We start from the raw sequence: 24,733 nt of genomic DNA on the forward strand, positions 1-24,733 counted from the left end.
CTTCTGTGTCTGTGTGTTGTGTGTGGCAGGGGCACTGAAGCTGAGTGTACTGCTTGGCTTCTGTCTGCCTTGCTTCGATTCAAGTTCCGCTCCCCATGTAGCCTCTGTGTCCAGCTTGTAAAATGAAATTCTGTCCTTAGGTCCCTTCCAGAGTCTGCCTTGCAAACCTTTCTTGTAGACCCCTAAGAATCTGTATTGCCACTCCCCACCCAATCATGCCTGGGAATTCTACCTGCTGAGGAGACTGAAGCAGGATAATTACAAGTTCAGGGGCAGCCTGGTCCACTTAGTAAGACCCTATTTCAAAATAAAATAAAAGCTGGGCATATGCTCAGTGCCTACCTAGCGTTGTGGAAGGCCCTAGGTTCAATCCCTAGTTCTGCAAATATTAGTAAAAATTCAGAGATGAGAAAGTGTTCAGGATTTGAGAACCCTGATGAGCTGAACAAAATGGTCTTTCTCCCCAGCTTCACCGCAATATCTGAAGCATCCCCCTCAGACCCCCTCAGCCCTTCACAAACCTCAAGGGAAGTGAGGCTAAGCTGGGGGCTCTTCACCAGCTGGTGTGCTGATATTTTGTGGCCCCCTTCTGGAAGAAGTCCCACCAGCTTCATAGCCCTGGACTTGAGTATCCACAGGTAACCTGTGAGAACCATGAATTTTTCAGGAATGTGGGATGTGCTTAGGACATAGGGATAGAGCAGGAAAATAGGGCACAAAACTGGGGAAGGTACATCTGTAAAAGTCTTAACCATGGGTTGGCAGGACCTTGTACAGTGTTTTCTGAGACTCAGGAGAAACACCAAGTGAACCATTTGGACCCAAGTCTCTTTAAGAGTGAGAAATGAGATGTTTCACACATCTCACCCACTTTGTTACCTGTGTTTTTGAAGCTAGTTTTTTAGTCCGTCAATTTCCTCTATCCCCTATGTTCCTCTCTTGCTTCTCTCTGGGAGAGAATGGGCTGGTAGAGCTGAGTCATGATGGTTACAGACAACCTTTCTGGATCCAAAGGATCATTTCCTGAAAATTTTTAAGTTCTCCTGAACCAAAACTAGTGAGTCTACTCATGAGAACTCCAGAAGGGCCCATCATCCCCATAGTGCAACAGAAATGCAGAGAAGGAGTGTCACTCCTTTAAGAGGCCCAGCCTCCAGCCATGCTGGGATCTACCATTACATTCGCCCAGCTGTGATGGTTGCCCTTCCATGATTCCCCCCTAAGGCCTGGAGAGGTGACTTGTGCAGGGTCACGCGGCTTACATAGACTGAAGACCTGAGTATGCAGACAGGAACATTTGTACATTGGTACCCAGCAGTCTCTACCCTGATAGCTTTCTTCTGTGACATGCTGATGACATGGGGGCTGGGAATGAGCTTTTGTTGTCTTTGCAGGATATGAACCAAGTTCTGTTGTGGCCAAGACACCCATTCCAAACAGCCCTGTGTCATCCTGGTTCAGTGGGCATCATCCACTAAATTGAATTGGGCATCAAAACCTATTCCCAAGTCCTCTCTTTATATTTGTATTTGTTTGCATGCTAGGGATTGAACCCAGGGACACTTTACCACTGAGCTTCATTCCCAGGCCTTCTTATTTTTTGTTTTTGGTAAGTTGCCCAGACTGGCCTTGAACTTGCAGTCTTCCTGCCTCAGCCTCCCAAGTGGCTGGGATTATAGTCGTGTACTTCTGCACCTGGCCCCAAACCTTTTTTTTTTTTTTTTTTTTTTGTACCAGGAATTGAACCCAGGGGTGCTTTACCACTGAGCCACATTCCCAGCAATTTATTTATTTTTGAGACAGGGTTTCACTAAGTTGCTTAGAGCCTTACTAAGTTGCCGAGGCTGGTCTCAAACTTGCAATCCTCCTGCTTCTAGCATTCCAAGTTGCTGGGATTACAGGCATGCACCACCATGCCCAGCCCTAAGCCCCCTCTTGGTAGGGTCCTACAGACCTATTCCTGCCAGGTCCCCCTTTCACAGAAGCCACACCCCAACAGAACCCACAGAAAGGGCCTCAAGAGGTAGTAGTGCTATAAGGGGAATTTCTGAACAAAAATGGAGATTTAGATTGTCACAATCTGATATCTAAACTCTTTCCTTACAGAAAGCCTTGCTATTTTTATCCTTTGAGTTTGCAGTTTGAAAGATGACCAGTGCACAGTGCTCACTGGATCATGTCCCCACAAGCAGCAGTGTCAGTACAGTCCTGAGCAACCTGGTGTTTTGGTTGACTAGGCACAGCAGAATTGAGGTAAACATGGGAATTTCTGATGTCGGGAGCCGCTCTGGAAATACATACCCTTAAGTCCTGAGCAAGAGATACTGAACAATTATTGTGCCCCACAATAACTTGGGCTTTACCTCCGCTCAGATACCCCCAGCAAGGGCCTGCCAGTTCTGAGAAGGAATTGGGAAACAAAGAGCAAGCTCCCAACCCACATCAACATGGGTGGGTTCTCCAACAGCCTGTGCTGTAGGGTATTCAGAGAGGGACCCCCGCCCCCCCCCCCCACAGCCCTGATGGGGACAGTTCCATCAGGGATGCTAAGGGGGAAGCTCAAAGGTAGGTTAGTTTATCAGGCCCAGCATCCCAGGTAAGCAGTCATCAGAGTCTGGAGAAGTACAAGAAAATAAAGCCATTTTATTATTGTTTCTTCTTTGCCATGATAGCCTGAGGCCTGGGTGGGAATGGAGGGCTGTGAGTGGCCTCCCCCGGCTGAAGGCCTTGTGCCCTCTACTTGGCCTGGACTGTCTCCTCCAGCCTGTCCAGGCGCTTCTGCAGCTCCTGCACTGTGGTCTGCAGCTTCTTTATCTCCTCCTCCAGCCGGGACACAGCATCCTGGGTAATCCAGGCTAGATTAGGCTTAGCTCCTTCTGGTGTCCCCCATTAACCTGGCATCTGCTAAACCCCCTTCCAAGAATCCCAGAATTTGGGCCCTTCTGTCTGTCAGCCAGCTCCTGCCCAGAGAGTTGTAGGTCTGTAAACCCAAATCCTGTTTTTGTTTTGGTACCAGGGATTGAACACCGGGATGCTTAACCACATCCCAGCCCTTTTTTGTGTTTTATTTAGAGTCAGGGTCTTGCTGAGTTGTGCAGAGCCTCTCTAAATTGCTGAGGCTGGCTTTGAACTTGTAGTCCTCTTGCCTTAGCCTCTGAGCTGCTGAGATTACAGGTGTGTACCACCACACCCGGCTCCAAGTCCTGTTTTTTGAGGCCTCTGGATTACCCACTCCAAGCTGCCCCACCATTGTGACCTTGGAAAGCTCCAGACACCAACCTGCTTCCCCTGGAGTACTGAGCACCTCCATGCAGCCCCTTCCCCACTTCACCATCTTCCCGTTCTGCCTCCCTGCCCGCCTCTCACCGAGCTGGGAGTGCCACTGGCCTCCGGCGCTGCCCTCCTGCGTGTACTGTCCAGGCCCCGATTGACCCGCAGCTCCCGACTTTTGGGGGGTACATAGCCGTCCTTGAGGGAAATGAGGAGGGGCCCAGCATCCTGACCCCCCAGCCACTCCTCAGCTGTGAGGGCAGGGTCAGGCCCTGCTGTGGGTGGGTACAGATCCTCCTGGAACAGGTCCGACTGTGGGCAAGGCCAGGGATGGTTATGGGAGTGCTAATGTCACCATACCACCCTCAAGCCCAAGAGGTCAGTGCCCAGTCTGGAGCCCAGGAAGGGACACGGGACCATCACCTTTCTAGGCACTGTCATGGCGATGGGCTCACACTTCCGCTCGTGCAGCTTGTAGAATCTGTGGAAACAGGAAGGTGAGCAGCGCCTGGAGCCTGCAAGTCAGCACTGCCCTGGGAGCAAGCCCCGATCAGGGGTGAGGGTCAGTCACCTGGCAATCTCACACTTGTTCACTTCCAGGCCACGTTTGGGCATGTAGCCCATGCCACGCTGGGACTCCTTGGAACTGAACATGGAAAGATAGTGCAGGAATGGGGCCTCAGAGGTGATCTCGAAGTAGCGGATAGAGCTGTCACCCTGCAGGTGGTACGTGCAAAGGGAGGGTCAGCGCCAACAGATGCCTCCAGTCCAGCTCCTCCAGGTCCTTCCTGCCCATCTGTCTGCCCCCAACCCCTCCTGGCTGAGCCACCTTGCCACAGAGGTAGACAATGTTGGTGTCAGGATCAAAGAAGGGCAGCAGGACTCCACTGCTTGTGTCCAGTTCCTGCAGGGACAGTGGCTCCTCCAAGTGCTTCTGTAGAGACAGGTGGGAGATAAGAACAGGCTGGGCCATGTCCGGTCCTGTGATGGTGATCCTCACTGGGCAGTGACCAGGTGAGGACCCTCCCAGACCAACTATTGGAAATTCCCATCTCAATTGGGTAAACTGAGGCCCAGGGCCATCTGGCCAGGCAAGTGGTAGGACAGGGACTCCAGCCTCGATTCCCAGCCCAGGTGCACGCTACTTCCCATCACGCACTTACTGTGTCCCACAGCGCCACCTGCCGCTCGCTCATGCGGCTGAAGCCCGTGGTCAGTATCTTTCCCTCTGATACAAACACGGCGTGCACAGGCCGAGTCCCCTCATGGGGACGGTCCTTCTCCTGCAGGGAGAGGATGGTGGTAGGTCAGACACCCATCCACACACCCTAGCGAGCAGACTTAGGTGGGGACAGGGGAGTACAGTACCCTGGGGGGTACTGTGGATGGGGGTAGTGGGCTAATGGTCGCATGGTCAAGGGTCAGGGTTCATGGCAACTCACAGCTATGACAGTGCCTTTGCGTGGCTCAATGATGCGCACATGCTTGTCACGGCAGGAGGTGCAGATGAGGGCACCATCGCGGCTCCAGTCCACGCTGTAGATTGTGTCCGGGTGCACATCTGGGCCCAGCGTCAGCACAGCTGCCCCAGTGCCCACATCCCACACCAGGATCACGTTGTCACAACCTGCATAATCCCGCCACCCCTGTGTCAGAAGCCATGAGCTTCCCACCACCTCTATGTCAGCCACCAGCCCCGCCCCCCATTTTCCCCTTTCTCCCAGCCCACGGCACCTGCACTGAGCAGTATATTCTGGGCTGTTGGGTGCCAGGCCACGATGCCCACACGCTTGGTGTGGCCCTCCAGAGTGACAACAGGCTCCCGCAAGGGCAGCGTCAGGCCACCATCAGGGATCTCCCATACCTGCAAAGAAGCGGTAAGTGAGTCTTTGGGGCTCCGAATGTTGGCTCCATCCTAGAGTCTTACCCAGCACCTGAGCACCCCCCACCGGCACTCACCATGACAGTGCAGTCCTCAGAACCACTGGCAATGACGTTGTCATTGTGTGGGCACCAGGCAATGTCCAGCACAGGGGCTGTGTGGCCACAGACTGTGGGCACGTTCTTGTCCACACGTCCAGTCTAGAGGGCACAGCAGAGCCTTTGGTGGAGGCATTCTGACCCTCCAAACCCAGTCCAACCTCTTCACACCCCTGCAGAGGAACAGGCTGTGGGATTCCCGGGAGGTGGGCCAGGGCCTGGGGTCTGCTCTCCTTGCCCCAGTCCCAGGAGGGCTGGCCGCAAATAGCATAGGGTGTGGGGAGCCATGCTATGTGAGATCCTGGCCATGGCCTTCCTGGCTCTGTCCCTACCCTATGCTGGCTCTGAGGGCCAGCATCCCCACCCCCGCTTCCCTGAGTGAGGTCTCCAGGGGCACATCAGGCTAAGGGTCTAGACCAGTCAGGGGTCAGGTTGGGGTTCTCCAGGGAATTGTGCCCATGGTGGAGCTGTTAGGATGTGTCCTTCCAGATGAAGAGGGACCAAGGAAGTCTGCCATCAGTGGCCCCCCAGGCAGGAGCAGAGGTTTGGAAATGGCCTCTTCCGGGGCCAGCTGCTTCAGCAGGGCTTCCTGTGTGGAGAGTCGCGCAGGGCGCGGGCCCAGCTCTCACCCCGACAACCACTTCCTCTTGTGTTTGCTTCCATCAGCCCTTTTAAGGTAACAACTGAGAACACATCTCCCCTTCCTGTCTCACCCATCAAAAAACACAGGAGTGTGCTGGGGTGGAGGTCACACACAGCGGGGGAAGGGGCATGGCTTCGAGAGAGAAGGGAGGCCTCTTCCATCACCAGAGGCTCAGCGGGTTGCTCAGACCCAGACCTGGAGTCCCCAGCCCCAATACTACTTCTCACCAAGTCTCAGGTGCTATCCCAGCCCTCCCTATGTTTCCAGGAGGACAAAGCCCTAGGCTGAGACTTGGGAGACCTGGCCCTGGGTCTGCAGGTCTCCATGCGGCCCTCTCTTGGTGCCCCATGAGCTTCAGGTTCCACACAACCCATGCACACAGGAGCTGGAGAGATCGGGAGCCATATCTGGCCCGGCTCTGTTTCATAGGTGACAACACTGAGGTCCAGGAAGGCTAAGTGACAATCACCTATTCAGTCCCCCCACCCACCCAGTGCCACGGGTGACAGAGGCCTTCCCAGGAGGACATCTGCTGTCCCAAGATTCCAGCGGCTCACCTTACCCAGGGGCAGCACCAGGAAGGCCCCTCCCCCACTGGCCTCACAGATCAGGGCCACAAACTTGGGGTTGACAGCACAGAAACCACTGTCCCAGGTGGTCTGTGAGACGCGCACATCCTCGTAGCATTGGTCCGCTTTGGCTGGCTGTCCGAACACGTGGCGGAACTTGCTGGAGCGGACCACCTGCCGGCTCATCCTAGGGGCACGGGTTGAGAATTTTCCCCCTTCAGGTGAACTCTGACCTTACAGTGGTCCCTGCCTCCCCCTCAGTCCGGCTTTTAGGATCCTGGCATCACTCCATGGCCAACAGCATGCTGCCCATCACGCCACTCATGCTTCTCAGCCCATCCTCACTCCTGTCTAACCCACGGCCCACCTGCTGCACCCTCGGGACACTCAGCCCCCTCTCAAGCCTGTACCCTCAGCCCTACAGCAGCCAGGTGCGTGGGGCACCAGGTGCGTGCCGTTGGCTCAGGATGCAGAGTGCTTCCTTTCCCATGGTGTCAATGCTGGGGCACCAGCCCCGGTGCCCGCAGGGTGGGTTCTTTCCTACTGTGTCAGAGCCCACTTCTCTCACACCCACATGGGGACCCTCCTAAAGGCAGGGGCAAGGTTGGTCTCCCCAGCCTCAGGACCCAGGGCTGGCACACAGGAGGAAGTGGTGTGTGGGCTTGCCAGGCAGCAGGATGGCGTCCCCAATAGGTCTCTGGGCACCAGAAGCAGTGATGGCTCGAGTCCCAGCCTCTCCTCCTCCCCACACCTCTGCCTCTCGCCTCCGCTCAGAAAGAGCGAAGGAGCAGGTGCCCCTGAGTGCCATCTCCACCCCCACTGGAACCACACACAGGAAGGGAGAGGCCCACTCTGACTTCTCTGAGGTCCAGCTGGGATGGTTTGCCAATGCTTCCCTGGGCTCCAGGGTGCCGTCCTGGTGCCCGATCACACCACCTTTCTGCTTGGTGAGGGGGCTTATGCTGCCATGCTGAGGGCACCCTGCCCAGAGCTCCTGTCCACCTCCCCAGTCTCACCATTTGCTCTGCCTTGGGGCCTGGCCCCTTCTTTGGGGGCCACAGCCCCCTTGCCTTAGCTGAGATCCCTCAGGAGACTCCCAGGTCTGCCTACCGGAAAGCAGGTGAGAAGCATGAGCGAAGAGCCCCAGGTTCAAATAAGGGACAGGAATCCCAAGTGAGCAGCGTGGGGAGAGGGCAGCCCCATAGGTTGGGGCACAGGAAGCCATGGCCCCACCCTGCCGCCTCCCCCACCGCAGGTACCAGGCCCAGAAGCCACGGAAAGGGGAACTTGGTCTTTTCTTGTTTTGCTGTCAAGCCCTTCCTGTCTCCAAGCTCGGGGCAGCAGCTCCTCTCACCCCACCCTGGCGCCCACCCCGCCGCCCAGACCCTCGCATTCTGAGCAGGTCGGCGCTGGGCATCCTCTGCCCGCCCCCCGCGCGCCGCGGCCCCTCCCGGCGTGCCCACCTCCATCTTGGCCGCGGTGGCCCTTCACCCTCACCTCAGAGCACTCTGGGACCCTCGGCTGGCCCCTCGCAGTCCTCAAGCCCGGGGGCCTCCCTGAGAGCCGAGGGGCCGGTTCCCTGTCCCCCGGCTGAGCCAGGTGCGGCTGACAGCCCGACAGCCCGCTGCTCCCACGCTCACGCCGGCCCCACAGGTGGCCCAAGGCAGCGAAGCCGGGTCCCTGCAGCCGGTCACCCCCGCGCCCCAGGGACCCCAGCCTCACCTGCGGCAGAGAGATGAGCTAGACCCCCCCAATGGAGGAGGAAGAGGAGGAGGAGGAAGGCGCTGCGGGAGCCCGAGACTGGCCGGTTGAGGATGCTCTGTCAAGACAATGAATGAGAAGCGGCCGTCGCCCGCCTCCTCCGGTGGCAGCGCCCCTTTGGGGCGGAGCTCGGAGAGGCTGGCCCTGCCCTCCGCGGAGGCGGCCGCCGGCGCGGGACCCGCAGCAGCGCTGGCCTCTTAGCGCAAGCAGCTCGCTGTGCGCTGCCAGCTCCGAACAGATGCCCTGGGCCTCGGCTCTGCGCTTCTTTGAACGTCAAATGCAAAAATACTCCGCTCCTCCTTCCCTCCTGCAGCCGCCCCCAGCCTCCTCGCCATCCTTCCCCGGCTCGTGAAAGCTCCCAAGGCCCGCGCTCTCGCCAGCCAGTCTGCGTCGCCATCCTCTCCCCCGCACGGATGGGACCCAAGGAGCCGGGGCCGGACGAGGGACAGCCCTGCGCGGACCAGACTCAAGGGGAGCTGGGCTCTGGTCGCGACTCCTAATGGACTAATGGGTAGCCTGGGGAGTCGCTGGGCCTTTCTGGGTCTCAGGTCTTCACCCGGGGCACCCTGCCCTCCTGCTGCACAGGGCTGGGGCGAGGGACAAATGAAGTAGCTGGGCGTCATGGAGCGCCTGCTTTGAGCCAGGGGCCACCCGGGCGAATGAGTCGGGCTCCCGCGGTTAAGAGCTCTTCACCAGGTGGAAGAGAAAAGCCCGCGATGGCTCTAAGGGCGCCAAGCAGAGGTAGGCGCCCAGCGTCTCGCTCAAGAGGAGAGAGCCCATGCCCTTCCTTGGATTCCCAGGGACACACGGAAGAAGCGTCACGGAAGGCAAGAAAGGCCTAGAATCAGGCTGTTGTACCAGTGTGGCTCCTGGCTGTCACTACTTTTGAGTGACCTTGGGCAGGATACTAACCTCTCTCAGCCTGTTTCCTGTCTGTAGCTGAGCCACACGTGCCTCACAAGGTTATGGGGATGATTTCCCAAAATAACCAAAGGAGAGTCTGAAGCACCTCCCTGCCCAGTGCTAAAAAAAAAAAAATAGCAAGTGCTAAGTAAATGTTAGCGCTTCTCATTGTCACGTAGAGAACTGGGGCTGGACCTGAGAGGATGAGGAAGAGCCAGTAGGCGTGGCCAGAAGACTATCTGGTAGGCCCAACAGTAACCAGAGTTGAGGCCAAGGCCCCCGTGGTAGGAAGTTCAAGGAACAGCAAGAAATCCTACCTCACCACTGATGGGCTGTGTGATTTGGGGCAGGAGGCTTAACCTCTCAAACTCAGTTTCCTCAGTTATGAGATTCAGATGAGATAATGTATGTGGAAGAGTTCTGCAGTTATTCAATTGTAAAAACCTAAGGGTTGTATTGAACCCAAGAACCTGCCACTGAACAAGAGTAAGACAGGGCCTGTGATGTACAATCTGCAGCTGAAGTGACAAGGATAACAGCTGGTGTTTATTGAGCGACTACTATGTGCTGGGTACTGTTCTAAACACTATATTTTGCTCACTTTTTTTTACCCCTTTCTCTGTGTGTGTGTGTTCATGTGTGTGTTACTAGGACCTGAATCCAGGGGCACTTTACCACTGGGTTACGTCCCCAGTCCTTTTTATTTTTTTTATTTTGAGATAGGGTCTTGCTAAGTTGCCCATGCTGGCCTTGAATTTGTCATCCTCCTGCCTCAGTCTCCCGAGTCACTGGGATTACAGGCCAGGACTACTGCACCTGGCTATACCATGCTCATTTAATCCCTACAACAGCCCCTAAGTGGCAGATACAGTGAGGCACACTGTATCTGTCTTTAGCTCTGCAGGGTCTTGTGCCCACACAGAGCACAAGCACATACTGAAGGACCTGAAAGACCTGCCCTAGAGGTTGTGAGTCTGGGGAGAGAGACTGAAGAGAGAAAGCTGGGACGGATTCAGGCTGCTTTCAAATGCCAGTTGGTCCTCAGCGTGGGAAGGGGGCGGCCAGCACAGGGCTGCTGCCGAGGACAGAAGCAAGGCCAGTGGGAGGAAGTTCTGGGAAGCAGATGTCCACAGAACACAAGATCCTCTGTAGGCGGCGAGGACCGTGCCACGAAGCTCACCCTGTGTTTGGGTAGAGACCAATGCCTCCATATGAGGGCACTGAACTGGCATTTGCCTGTCTGGCTGCTGCCAACCTAGCATCTCACCATCGCTCCATTCCTGGTGGCAGCTCCTGGATTTTCCTTGGGGGAATCACCTTTCCTCAGTGACTGTCCATGAGGTTCAGGAAGGGGGTCTCGGGGGAGCCCATGGTCCCTGCTTCCCCAGCCACAGCAAGCCTTTTGCTCTGTCTCAGGGCTGGATGCTTGATTCCAGCCTGTGCAGTCCAAAACAGAGGCATCTTGGAGCTGCTGGGAAAAAAGCAGCTCTCTTTCCACGTGGGTTAGTAAGCTGTAAGGATGTAATCACAGCACTAGTAGCAACCATCTTGTCACCACATAAGAAAAGCTGGCCAGGGAAAGCCCACGCAGAGAACTGCAGAAGCAAGACATGAGGACATATTCTAGACATCATTTGACTATCTGGATCAAGCTGTGCCTGAACCCCTTAAATTTGCTGTTATATAAAGCAATAACTTTTCCATATAAGCCAAGAAGTTTCAGTTAACTTTCTGGCACTTGCAGGTGTCATTTCTGACCCGTCTACCTGCTCTGTAGGCAGACAGGAGCAGAGGCCCTTCCAAGGAACCAGATACACTGAAAAGATGTACAGACCGAAATGAAGAGCAAAGTTCAAACTCCTTAGCAAGGTTCCCAGTGCATTCTCTGTTCTGTCTGGCTCTAAAGAGACTGCGGAGCAGGGTGGGGTCAGAGGACCTTGGGGGACCCTAGCTTCCATCTCACTTTATACAGTCTGAGGATGAGTTGATACAATGTATAGTGAATGCCAGGCGCTGTGCAGGTGAGCGCCGCGTGAGCACTGGCATCCTGCCCCTCTACCCTGGCCTTCCTAATGGAGACTGCGATGGCCATAGTGCCCCCAAGTGCCGTGGTCTCCTCCAACTTCCTGGGAGTTTTCTGCTCATCTGCAGAGCTCTCTGTGTACACAAGAAAGGACTGGTATTTTCCATACTTTCCTCATCTATCCATCCACCCATCCACCCAGTTGTGTCCCAGGCAGTGTGCTGGGTGTAGGGGACTCAGAGGCTAATGAGACACACCCTGATTTTAGAGAGATAAACGAAGATGACCTGTGCCAGGCCAACAGTGCCCTGCAACAAATTCCAGGTCTTTAATTGAGCTTCCTGCTGGGTGGCTCAGAGTAGAAGTCTAAGAGGTGCTAATAGTCATGTCACCTTCAACTGAAGCAAGCTAAGAATAGAACCAATCTAGAGGCCATTAGGGCCAAGAAATGGAGAGAAGAAACCAGAGCCCCAAGGACACTATCTGAGACCTGGATCCACCTATACCTGAAGCAAGTCTTTGTTATGTGAAGTAACAAATTTCCTTTCTTGCTCGATTTTGCTCTTTTTTTTTTTTTAACTAAATTTTAGTTAGATTTTTTTCTTTAAAAAAAAAAACTTCTGGGAGAAATAAGGTTTTATCTTACCTATTTTTAAAACTTTGAGTCATTTACACTTTTAAACTTTCATTATAGAAAATTCCAAATATATATAAAATCAAAAGAATTATATAATAAACTCTCTTGTACCCCTCATTCAGCTTCAACAATTCTCAGCATAGGATAAATATTGATTTCTTCATTTCTTCTTTCACATTATTTTCTTTGAACATATTAAGCCAAATACCAAACATTATGCCATTTCAATTTAAATACTTCAGTATTTATTAGTAACAGATACCAACTTAAAAAACTCTGCTCTTTCAACAAAACTACATTTAATTTATAGAGTAATTTGGGAAGACCATTGAGTCATCTGCCCATGAACACTGTCCATTATCTGTATATGTAGTTCTTCTCCTTTGTCTTGAATATAATTTTATCTGTAGTCACATATTACTAGTTTCCCCTCAGAGGCATATTACAGTTTTGTGGCTATTAGAATGAATTATTTTTATTCTAGTTGTAATTTTATTTCCTTTTAAAATCAACTTTATTCACAAACATCAAAATACACCTTAATTTTCATACAATAAAACATTCATTTTAAATGCATGATTCAATTAGTTTTGACAGCTGTACATATCCATGCAATCACCACCACATTCAAAATACAAAATGTTTCCATCACCCTCAAAATTCCTCCACAGTCAGTCTCCAGCCTCCACCATTGCTGAGGCAACCCGTGCTGTGTTTTTCGTCACTTATAGATTAATTTTGCTTGCTCCAGAATGTTCCATATAAATGAAATCAATAAGTATGGATCTGGATTTGGTTGTGTTTTGTTTTGTTTTGTTTTCACTCAGCATGTTTTGAAATTCAACCATGTTGTATGTCAGACAAGGAATTTTATTTTACCCAACCACAATACCATAATATAATATATAATTACACCCAAAATAATAATTTAGCAACAATTTCTTACCTTCATAATACCCTGATTATGTTTAAACTTCCATGATTTCCAGGAAAAGAAATATTCCCTCAATCAAAAAAAAATTTTTTTTTTTTGTACAGGATATTGAACCCAGGGAGGCTTAACCACCAAACCACATCCCCATCCATTTAATATTTTATTTAGGGTCTCAATGAGTTGCTTAAGGCCTTGTTGCTGAGGCTGACTTTGAACTTGCCATTCTCCTGCCTCAGCCTCACAAGCCAGTGAGATTATAGGCATGTGCCATTGAGCATCTGGCACCATCAATCAATTTTACCATCACCAAAAGTAGGACTAGACCTTCTGTATCTCCTGCTATGACACAGTATATATGCAGCACCACCTTCACCCTGTTCTTGCCAGAATCATTGTGATCACTGTCATCTTGAATGTAGTCATCCAAACTTAATTATTAGTTTATAGGAATTAAAAGGGATAGAAGAACAGGTTAAATAACACCATCAGGAAGCAATTACTTAAATCTAGAATGCAGAAAAATTTATAGGAATGAATGACCATCAAAATAGACCATACTAGCTGGGCATGGTGGTGCATACCTATAATCCCAGCGGTTTGGGAGGCTGAGTCAGGAGGATCGCAAGTTCAGAGCCAGCCTCAGCAATGGCAAGGTCCTAAGCAACTCAGTGAGACCCTGTCTATAAATAAAATACAAAATAGGGATGGGGACATGGCTCAGTGGTCGAGTGCTCCTGAGTTCAATCCCTGATACCCCCCCTCCCAAAAAAAAAAATAGACCATACTAAAAGGGCTGGGATGTAGCTTAGAGGCAGAGTACTTGTCTAAAATCCATGGTCCTACGTTCCTGCATTGTCAAAAATTAAAATAAAATTAAGTTAAAAAATTAAATAAAGTAAATGGCACTAAAATGAGATAAAAGAAAAATATATGGAGTCTTAAGTACTGTGCTCACCAACTGTAACATGTAGACTCTCTTTGGATCCTCATCCAAACCAGCTAAGTATAAAAGAAAACTTTTAAATTAGGTTCTTATAGTGAAGCATCCTGACAGGTCCAGGCCACACTACTTCAAGGTGCCACACCAAGGAACAACCCCTCATGGGGTTGTTCACAGAGCCCTGTGAGATATTTGTTTATCTCCATTTTAGGGATAAAGTAATCAATGCAGAGAGGAGATAAATGACCTGCCCAAGGTCACATGAAGTAGGATTCACATCCAAGCCTGCCTGACCCAGACCTGTGAGTCTGGCTGCAGCGTCCTGGGACCTCTTACAGCTCCTGTGTTCACAAAAAGGGGGAGGAGCCAAGTCAGGAGGGCAATCGGGAATGAAGTGGAGGAGACCATGAGAGATGGTGGTGGGACGGATGGATGGATGGCATGCCATAAACAAGTGATCCTCCTGCCTTGGCCTCCCAAGTTGTTGGGATTACAGGAGTGTGCCACCACACCTGGTTTAAACTGGGTCTTTTTTTGTGTGTGTGTACCAGGGATTGAACTCAGGGGCGCTTAACACTGAGCCACATCCCCAGCCCTTTCTATATTTTATTTTGAGACAGGGTCTCACTGAGTCACTTAGTACCTCGCTAAATTGCTGAGGCTGACTTTGAACTCAAGATCTCCCAAGCAGCTGAGGTCACAGGCGTGCACCACTGTACCCGGCTTAAACTTGAGAGTGTGCCGAGCAGAGAAGGGAGGGGGAAGAGAAAAGCCTTTCAGATAAAGGCAGAAACAGTTATGGCACTTTAGGGAAAAGTGAGACCTGCCCCACAGTTGGCGCCTCAGGGACTTGGGATGATGGGGAGGGCCACCAAGCCAGAAAGGTCAGCAGGACCCAGATCACGAGGGACCTCAACCAGGGCCTTCTCAAGAAGTTTGCTGATGTAGGCAATAAAACCCACACCAGTCTCCAAGTGAAGCAACGGTCTCCTGTGTGAGTGGTCACTCTGGTGGCCTGGCCCTGCTACCGAACCAGGCCTGTTTTGCCTGCCATGCACGATGCCAATGGCCAAAATGATGAGGTCTGGTGCTGGGGACTGAACCCAGGGCTTGTGCCCACTGGGCTTACCCTCAGCCTGAGCTCCAGCCCCAGAAATGATGAGTTGTGCACCACCGAAGGAGTTAATTAACAAGGTGGCCTTGTGTGGAGACAGCAGAGCAAGTCTCAAAGCTGCCTCCACAGTAATAGATTCTGGGGACATCTGCGGCATGGGCGATCGCAGGCTAAGAGCAGATGAAGTGGGCTAAGCCTGGGGGGCCTATTCAGGTTTTCCAGCTCCGGGGCCCCCAGGCCTCCTCATTTCTATGGTCTTCCTTGACCTGCAGGTTCAGCGTTGACTGTCACATCCAGAAGCCAGTTGTGGCCCTCAGCAGGAGGCACGGAAGGATGTCAAAGTCTCCAGGCTGGAGCCCAAGTCCACCTCAATGGCCGCTTCCACCAGCCCTCTGCTGCAGATGCCTTCCTCGCTGTCACCAGATCATGGCGGCTCCTATTTTATGGAGAAGCGAAATGAGAACTGTGCCAGCCGCTCTGTCCTCACCAGCTCTCACCTCCGGCTTCTCTAACTGCCACGGGCCATCACCCCAGAGGCAGAGGCCGACCCGGGCCCAGGCTGACTCCTGCGCCCTCATGGACAGTCCTTCCCATTTCCTCTTGACCTGTTCCATGGCGTCGCCCCTCTCCTGCACCGACAACTGCCCTGTCCAAGGATCCCCTCTGTTCAGTGTTTAAAAACACACTAGGTCTCCCACGGGGCAGGGACCTGCCAACCTCGGACCACTTCCTCTTCGCTCCTGCAGTTCACGCTCAAGTTTCTTGAAAGAGCTGTTGACACCCAGTCTGACTTCCCCCTCCACTGCTTCTTCACCTACTTGTCTGCTGCCACAGAGACTCGCCATGGCCAAGGCCACCAACCATCTCCTGATCACACATCAAACACATTTTGGCGGCCACCTGAAGCTGCTGACCGCTCCCTCCCTCTGAACACCTCTCCTTTGGAATCTAACAGGGACCTGCTCTCCCCGTCCTCTTCCTCTCTCCAGCTTTCTCTCTTGATCCCCTTCAGGGTATCTCTTCCCTTGCTGGACATGTCAAGGGTCAAGTCGCCCCTTCCCCAGGCACCCCCACCAGCCACCCTGTCTCATCCACGTCTGCTGAACAACTCCCCGCCTGCCTCTGGGGCCCAGATCTGCCCCTGTACTTCTGGCTTCTGACCCACATGCCCCATTGGTGGCTCCCAAGGTGGACACTCTCCCAGCCCTATTCTGGGGTTTGAGGGGTGCCCCACCAGCAATTGTCACAGCCTAACTATTTCTATCACTCTTGTCACATTCTGTTGGCAAAACACTTGCAGGACTGTCCTCGAGTCCATGGGGAGGGGACCGTTGTTGTGGACAGTTGCAAAGACTTTGAAGCTGTCTCTGACCCACCACGGAGGACAGGCAGGTGATGTGGTCGTCTGATACAGAGTGACCTTCGTCGCCATGCAGGAATGTCAAACCTGATTTCTCAAGATAAATTAAAACTCTGGATTTTCATGTGAAAGCTCCAGATCTTTCAATGTTGGCAGCTAATTCTAAAACTTCTAAAAATGTCGTGTGAGCAAAACTAAAAATGTCTTTGGTTTGGATGTGGATTTTTCTGGCCAATTTTTTTTTTTTTTTTTTTTTTTGGACGGCTTTTCCTATGTTGCCCAGCCTGGCTTTGAACTCTTGGGCTCAAGTGACCCTCCTGCCTCTGCCTCCAGGTGGCTGGTCCCCAGGCCTGCCACCACACTGGCTCCATTTTTGTTGTTGTTGTTGTTGTTGTTTTGGTTTTGGTTTACTTATTCTTTGCCCCTGGCATGGGCCTGAGATCCCTTCCTCCTCGTTTACCACTAAACTTCTGTGCCTCCCACCCATCCTTTAAGATGCAGATCAGGATGTCCCTCTCGGTGAAGCCTTCCCTGACACCAGCTGCACATACTACCACTCCTCAAATGGTTCCTTACAGTCTGGATATGGCTTGTCTTCCAAAGGTTCATGCACTGGAAGCTCAATCCCCAGCATGGTCATATGGAAACATAGCAGGACCTTTCAAAGGTGAGGCCCAGTGGGAGGTCATCGGAGGTGCTGCCCTACAAAGAGATTAAGTTAGTTCTAGTGACAGGATCACTATAAAAGAACAAGCCTGGTCATTCCCCAGTCACCCCTGCTTCCTGCCCCACCAGGTGGCTGCTGCCTCCCTCCCACGAATACTCCCACCATGATGCCATCTGCCATCCGATAAAGCAGTCAGAGAGGCCCTTGCCAGAGCAAGGGCCATGCTTTTTTTGACTTCCCTCCTCCAAATTGTGAATTTAAATAGACCTTTTGTCTCCACAAATTACCCAGCCTCTGGGATTTTGTTATACCAAAGGAAAACTACCATTGTCACTTACAAATCAGATTATAATTGTCTATGTGTCCAGATCTCCTATCAGACTGTTTCATTTTCCCATCCCAGGACCCAATATGTGGTTGGCATTCAATAAAAATCAATCCTCTCCTTTCCAGCATGGTTAAGAAACAGTTAACTTGTGCACACTCTGCTTTCACCATTTTGTTTCATGGCTATTCCATCCTCTGTCCCCATGGCCATTAATTTCCTGGCCATTGAAAACACACTATCACCTCCTCCTGCCCATTGTCATTAATTTAGAGAAGGATTTATGGCCCGTTATAAACTGAGGAAAGTTTTCCCAAGACCACCAGGAGCTGGAACTACTGGGAAAGAGATTTCTTTCTGCTCTGGTTGACAAAATGGCAGAAGGAGGGGCCCCCCTGAAAATGAAACTAACGCAGCCAAGGTCTTGGTAAGACAAATTCCTCATGACATTATTTGAACACCTTTGTTCAGGTTTTGCTGAAGCCCTCTAGGCCAGGACTTTTCTTTTTTATCAGTCAATAAATGTATTTTTATGCCTATCACTGGCTATCCTAGTAATTGAAGAGGAGAGGGTGACTTCGTAATTGTCACATTGTTATAGAACCCAAAGAAGTGGGCTTCTCTACAAGCACAGATTTCACAAGCAACTGTAGCTATCTCAGAAATGCCAACTGTGGTCAGCATTCTAAGCCATACTCTCTCCCTTTACAAACTTGGATACATTCCCATCAATCTCGCAACAAACATTCCCATCAATCTTGCAACAAATTAAACTTTCCCTTGCAACTTCTTTTTAGTTATATTGTTTCCAATAGAATTGCCTGATTTTAAGAGCTGGGAGATAGTATTGTTTCCCATTTTGCAACTCTATTAGCACCTTAGAGGGGTTTGATGTTGTCACATCATTGTCCACAAATTTTTTTTTTTTTTTTGTACCTGAGATTGAACGCAGGGGTGCTTAGCCACCAAGCCCTTTTTATATTTTATTTACAGACAGTCTCCCTAAGTTATTTAGGCCCTCAGTAAGTTGCTGAGACTAGCCTGGAACTTGCGATTCTCCTGCCTCAGCCTCCCAAGCAGCTGGGATTACAGGCATGCACAACTACGCCTGGCTTGCCAACACATTTTATCATCTAACTTTCAAATTAGATTAAGTTATACAGCCACCCTAGTGGATTTAAAATGGTTTCTCATTCTGTTACTTATTCACATTTCCCTAATGACTGAATGTTGAGCATCTTTTCAGGCATTTATTAGCCATTTGTGTATTTTAGAAGAAATGTCCATACAGATTCTTTGCCCATTTTTTATTGAATTATGCCTTTTATTATTGGGATGTCAGTGTTACTTATATGTTTTGGATACAAATTTAATATCAGATATATTACTTTCAAATATTCTCTCCTGTTCTATAGGTTGTATTTTACTTTCTCAATGGTGTCCTTGAAAACACAAAATTCAAAAATTTGATCAAGTCCAATTTATTTTTTTCTTTTATTGCTTGTGCTTTTTGGTGAGATATTGAAGAAAATATTACCAAATTCAAGGACATAAAGACTTACCTGTAAATTGTCTTCTAAGATTTTTATATTTCAGTTTTTATATTTGACTTTTAAAAATCTATTTTGAGTTAATTTTTGGATATGGTGTGAGGTAGGGATTCCAAATTCATTGTTTTATATTGTGTATACTGTGTATGTGTATATCCTAGCATCACTTGTTCAAAGTTATTCTTCAATTCTTTTTTTTTTTAATTTTTAATATTTATTTTTTAGATCTCGGCGGACACAACATCTTTGTTGGTATGTGGTGCTGAGGATCGAACCCGGGCCGCACGCATGCCAGGCGAGCTCGCTACGGCTTGAGCCACATCCCCAGCCCTCAATTCTTTTTTTATTTTTTAGTTATAAATGGACATAATATCTTTATTCTATTTATTTATTTATTTTTATGTGGTGCTGAAGATCAAACCCAGGGCCTCACACTTGCTAGGTGAGTGGTCTACTGCTGAGCCAAAACCCTAGCCCCTCAATTCTTCCTTTCTTTCCTTTTCTTCTTCTTTTTGCTCCTCCATGGTAGAGATTGAACCCAGGGCCTTCCACATACTGGGCAAGTGCTCTACCACTAAGCTACTTACCCAGACCTTTTTATTTTCTGTGGAGACAGAGTCTCACTAAATTGCCCTAGCTGGCCTTGAACTTACAATCATCCTGCCTTGGCCCCCTACACCCAGCTCAAAGACTATTGTTTCCCTCATTGAATTGCCTTGCACCCTTGTCCAGAATTAATTTATCATAGATGCATAAGTTCATTTCTGAACTCCAGATTCTACTCCATTAATCTGAGTCTGTCCTTAAACCAGTCCCACACTGTAGCTTTGTAGTAAGTTTTTAAGTGAGAGTCCCTCAATTTTGTTTTTCTTTTTAAAGACTCATTTAGCTCTTCTCGGTCCCCTGAGTTTTCATATGAATTTAAGACCCAATTGTCAATTTCTACAAAGAAGCCACTGATTCTGATAGGAATTGTGTTTTATTCATTTATTTATTTGTAACAAGGATTGAACCCAGGAGTAGTTAACCACATCCACAGTCCTTTCGTATCTTTCATTTTGAGACAGGTTTTTCACTAAGGTGATTAGGGCCTCACTAAATTGCTGAGGCTGACTTTGAACTTGTGATCCCCCTGCCTCAATCTCCCAAGCCACTGGGATTATAGGCATATGCCACTGCACCCAGCAAAATTATATTTATAGATCTATTTAATAATATTAAATCTTCCATTTCTTTAGATTTTGATGTATTTCAACAATTATTTGACATTTTCAGAGTATACATTTTGTACTTATTTTGTTAAATTTATTCTTAAGTATCTTATTTTGGGAAGTGCTATTGTAAATGGAGTTATTAATTTCCATTTAGGTTGCTCATTGCAAGTATGTGGAAATACAATTGATTTTTCCATATTGACCTGCATATTGTATGCTGCAACTTTTTCTGTTCTCATTAATTAATTCCATTTTTATTATAGTAAAATATACAGCATAATTTCCCCCTTTTAGTTGGGTGAGTGGTACACACCTGTAATCCTAACTACTTGGGAGGCTAAGAGGGATCACAAGTTTGAAGCCAGCCTCAGCAATTTAGCAAGACACTGCCTCAAAATTAAAAATCAACAAGTAAATAAAAGGACCAGGGATGTGGCCCATTGGTAAAACACCCCAGAGTTCAATCCCCAGTATCACAGGGGGAGAAAATTATCTACCTTTTAACATGTTTTTAAATGTACAGTACAGTACTAACTATAAGCACAATGTTATTCGGTTGATCTCTAGAACTGTTTCATCTTGCACAGCTGAAACTCTGTACCTTCTGAACATCAACTCCTCATTTGTCCCTCCCCCCATCTCCTGGAAACCACAAATCTATTTTCTATCTCTGAGTCTGACTAGTTTAGTAAGTGAAATCATGCAGCATTTGTTCTCCTGGGTCTTGTAGCATGTTTTCAAGGTTCATCCACATTGTGGAATATGACAGGATTTCCTTCTTTTATGGCTGAATAGTCCACCATAAGTATATGCCACATTTTCTTTATCCATCTGTCATTAGACAGATGTTTAGTCTGTTTCCACCTTTTGCCTATTTTTAACAATTTTGAAATAAACATGAGAATGCAAATATCTCTTTGAGATTCTGATTTCAGTCATTCTGGACAAATCCCTAAAGTGGGTTTGCTGGATCACATAGTAGTTGTAGTTTTGATTTTTCAAGGAACCATAATACTGTTTTCCATAGCAACTGTGCCATTTTAAACTTATAACCATGCATGAGGTTTCCAATTTGTCCACATTCTTACCAACACTTGTTAATTTCTGGTTTTGTTTTGTTTTTATAATGATCATCCTGGTAGGTATGAGTTGATAACTTCACTGTGGTAAAGTATCTTTGCTTTTCTGTAATGATTAGTGCTAGAGTTCTGACTTTTCAGTGGAATTCTTAGGATTTTCTATATACAAGATCATGTCATCTGCAAATAGATATAGTTTTGCTTCTTCCTTTTCATTCTAGATTTGATTTATTTCATTTTCTTGTTTAATTAACCTTGACTCTTCAGTACAATGTAGAACAGGGTAGACACTGTCATCTTCTTCCTGATCTTTCAGAAACTCACTATTAACTCTGACATTATCTGTGGGCTCTTCATAGATGCCCTGTATCAGGTAGGGGAAACTCCTACTTTGTTGCATGTTTTTTTTTTATGAAAGGATATTAGACTTTGTCAAAAGGTTTTCCTGCATCTACTGAGGCAATGATGTGTTTTCCTTTCTTCTAATATGCTGTATTTTAAAAAAATATTTATGTTTTAGTTTTAGGTGGACACAATATCTTTATGTTATTTTTATATTATGCTGAGATTAAACCCAGTGCCTCACGCATGTCAGGCAAGCACGCTACCACTTGAGCCACATCCTGAACCCTAATACGCTATATTAAATTAATTCATTATCAAATGTTAAATCAACCTTCCTTCTATAATTTAGGTATGAAATACCCCCAAAGGCCCAGGTGATGATGAATCAGTCCCCACCTGTGGTACTGCGGGGAGGTGGGGGAACCTTTAGTGGGTGGGGCCTAATGGAAGGAAATTAGGTCATTGGGGGTGTGGCTTGAAGGGGATGTGGGGCTCTAGTCCCTTTCTGTCTCTCTGCTTCCTGGCCTCCATGAGGTGAACAATCCTTCTCCACCATGTGCTCCCACCATGATGTACTGTGCAGGCACAGGCCCAAAGCAATAGGGTTAAGCAACCATGGACTAAAACCATGAGCCCAAATAAACTTTTCTGCCTTTTTGATTTTGTCCTAGTGATGGAAAGCTAACACTGTGCTTTCCTATGATAAATCTTGATTGTGGTGTATTGCCCTTTATGTGTTGCTAGTTCCTGTTTACTAGAATTTGAGGATTTTTGCCTCTACATTCTTAAGAGATATTGATTTATACTTTTCTTATCATATCTTTGTCTGGTTTTGGTATCAGAATAATACTGGTGTCATAGAGATGGCAAAAGTTGCTTCCTCTTTTACTTTTTGGAAGAGTTTATGAAGAAAAGGTATTGAATTTGTAAATATTTGGTCAAATTCCCCAGTGAAGCCATCTGGGATGGACCTTTTCTTTTAGGGAATTTTTTTAACTTTTTAGTTCCATCTCTCTGTTCATTGTAGTTTATTCAGATTTTCATTTTTTTCTGTAAATTTAATAGTTTTTATAGAACTCTGTACATTTCATCTAGGTTATCTCATTTATTGTCAATTATTCACTGCATTCCTAATTCTTTTAATTTTTCTAATGCTAGAAATAATGTCCCCAAGATGTCTAATAAGAGATCAACTTTAGTTAAAGAAAAGCTAAAATAAATCACTTGAGCCTAAAATAACTTTTCGTGGGAGTCAGGTACTATGTTTTAAATCTCTTTCATTTTTGCTGACGTGATAAGCTATCCATCCATCAAAAATAGAACCTATAGGGAAGCTGGGGATATAACTCAGTTGTAGAGTACTTGCTTTTCAAGCACAAGGCCCTGGGTTCAATCCCCATCATCACTCGCGCGCGCGCGCGCGCGCACACACACACACACACACACACACACACACAAGAAACTATAGAGTAGGGGATGTATCTCAGCAATAGAGTGCTTAGCATGCATCAGGTCCTAGGTTCCATCTCCAGACCCACAAAGAAAGAGAAAATTTATATATATATATATATATATATATATATATATATATATATATATATATATAAACTAATCTATTTAAGCCAAAACTTCATATGTCAATGTAGCCTGTCCAAAAGAAATGAATCCTTAGAGACAAAAATTAGATTACTGTTAGTCCGAGACTAGAAGATTGGAGAGAGGAATGAGGAGTGGCTATTAATGAGTATAGGATTTCTCTTCTTCTTTCTTACTTTCTTTTTTTGTTTGTTTTTGGCATGGTACTGGGGATTGAACCCAGGGGTTCTCTACCACTGAGCTACATCCCCAGATATTTTTTTTATTATTATTTTGTATTTTGAGATAAGTTGCCAAGGCTAGCCTCAAACTTGCGATCCTCCTGTCTCAGCCTCCCAAGCAGCTGGGATTACAGGTGTACACCACTGTGCCCAGCTGAGTACAGGGTTTCTCCTTGGGGTAATGGAAATATTCTGGAAATAGATAGTGGTGAACAGTGCATAATTTTGTGAACATACTAAAAACCCAAATCACTGAATTTTATACTTTAAAAGGTAAATTTAATGTTATTATATATTATATTGCAATACAGCCATTATTTTAAAGAAGATTATATGTAGCTTTGCTCTATTCCTAAGTTTAGATTCCGCTGCATGTTTCTCCACTTCCATGAAAAAGTGCTTCTTGTTCACAGCTTTTGATTACCCTTCAAAAATATGAGCTTGTTTGTTTGTCATGAACTATGAAGTACATTTTAATAATTATGAGAAATTGTTTGCCATGACTAGTGTAGGAGTTTAATGATACCCATTAATTTTACTTGTCAATCACTTCAGTAGAACCTTATTTACAATGAAATTTATGAGACTTCCTATTCAAATTTTCTTTTAATCCTTCAAACTGTAAAAAGCCAGTATAGCTCTTCTTTTTTTTTTTTTAAGTTTCCTTTCTTTAATAACATTTTTAAAAAGTTGTTTTGTACTTGTAGATGGACAGAAAGCCTTTATTTGACTTGTTTATTTGTATGTGGTGCTGAGGATGGAACCCGGTGCCTCACACGTGCTAGGCAAGCGCTCTGCCACTGAGCTACAACCCCAGCCCCCGTACAGCCTTTCAGTTTTGAGATCCCAACACAATCTTCTATCTTCCTTCTTCAGAAGTTAAAAAACAAACTTAAGGGTCAGGGTTGTGGCTCAGTGGTAGAGCACTTGCCTAGCACACATGGGACATTGGGTTCAATCCCCGGCACCACATACAAATAAACAAATAAAATAAAGGTATTGGGTCCATCTACAACTAAAAAAAAAAATATATATATATATATATTTTAAGAGAGAGTGAGAGAGGGGGGAGAGAGAGAGAGACAGAGAGAGAATTTTTAATATTTATTTTTTAGTTCTCGGAGGACACAACATCTTTGTTGGTATGTGGTGCTGAGGATCGAACCCGGGCCGCACGCATGCCAGGCGAGCGCGCTACCGCTGAGCCACATCTCCAGCCCCCCCCCCCCAAAAAAAAAAAAAAAAAAAAAAAAAAAAAATATATATATATATATATATATATATATATATATATATTTAAAAAGAAAAGGGCTGGGGAGGTGGCTCAGTAGTTGAGTGCCCCTGAGTTCAATCCCCAGTACCTCAAAAATTTAAAAAAAAAAAAAAAACTTAAATATAAAAAAACAAAAACAGTACTTCTGGCAGTTTCTAGATCTAAATATAACTTGAAACTTTGTTAATGTTTCACAGCCACTACATTACAATATTTTGTATTGGCCTTGCCAACATTCCTAGACCTGGTTTCCTCTTGAAGTTTCTATTCCAAAGACAGAACTGAGAAAACAATATGTTGACAAGTCTGACCCCAACCCTCCAAAGTCA

At 47.5% G+C, this 24,733-nt stretch overlaps 1 protein-coding gene across 2 annotated transcripts in view; it reads right to left on the reverse strand.

Annotated features, from left to right (window-relative positions):
• Window position 1: 1 nt before the first annotated feature.
• Window positions 2–24,733, reverse strand: part of Coro1a (coronin 1A) — a 67,563-nt gene continuing 42,831 nt past the window's right edge. Inside the window, exons 2-12 of one of the 2 annotated variants that reach the window (XM_026380941.2) lie at window positions 8,185–8,281; window positions 6,451–6,649; window positions 5,230–5,352; window positions 5,005–5,134; window positions 4,713–4,897; window positions 4,434–4,553; window positions 4,100–4,204; window positions 3,842–3,987; window positions 3,694–3,751; window positions 3,367–3,582; window positions 2–2,841 (exon numbers count right to left, since the gene is read on the reverse strand). In XM_026380941.2, coding sequence (XP_026236726.2) covers window positions 2,737–2,841; window positions 3,367–3,582; window positions 3,694–3,751; window positions 3,842–3,987; window positions 4,100–4,204; window positions 4,434–4,553; window positions 4,713–4,897; window positions 5,005–5,134; window positions 5,230–5,352; window positions 6,451–6,649; window positions 8,185–8,281 — 1,484 coding nt within the window. In that variant the 3' untranslated portion in view covers window positions 2–2,736. Of the gene's footprint in view, window positions 2,842–3,366; window positions 3,583–3,693; window positions 3,752–3,841; window positions 3,988–4,099; window positions 4,205–4,433; window positions 4,554–4,712; window positions 4,898–5,004; window positions 5,135–5,229; window positions 5,353–6,450; window positions 6,650–7,572; window positions 7,622–8,184; window positions 8,282–24,733 lie in introns of those variants that run through there. The other variant, XM_026380942.2, reaches the window with a different exon arrangement.

Source organism: Urocitellus parryii, chromosome 9 (assembly GCF_045843805.1).
Source record: "Urocitellus parryii isolate mUroPar1 chromosome 9, mUroPar1.hap1, whole genome shotgun sequence".
Lineage (NCBI taxonomy): Eukaryota > Metazoa > Chordata > Mammalia > Rodentia > Sciuridae > Urocitellus > Urocitellus parryii.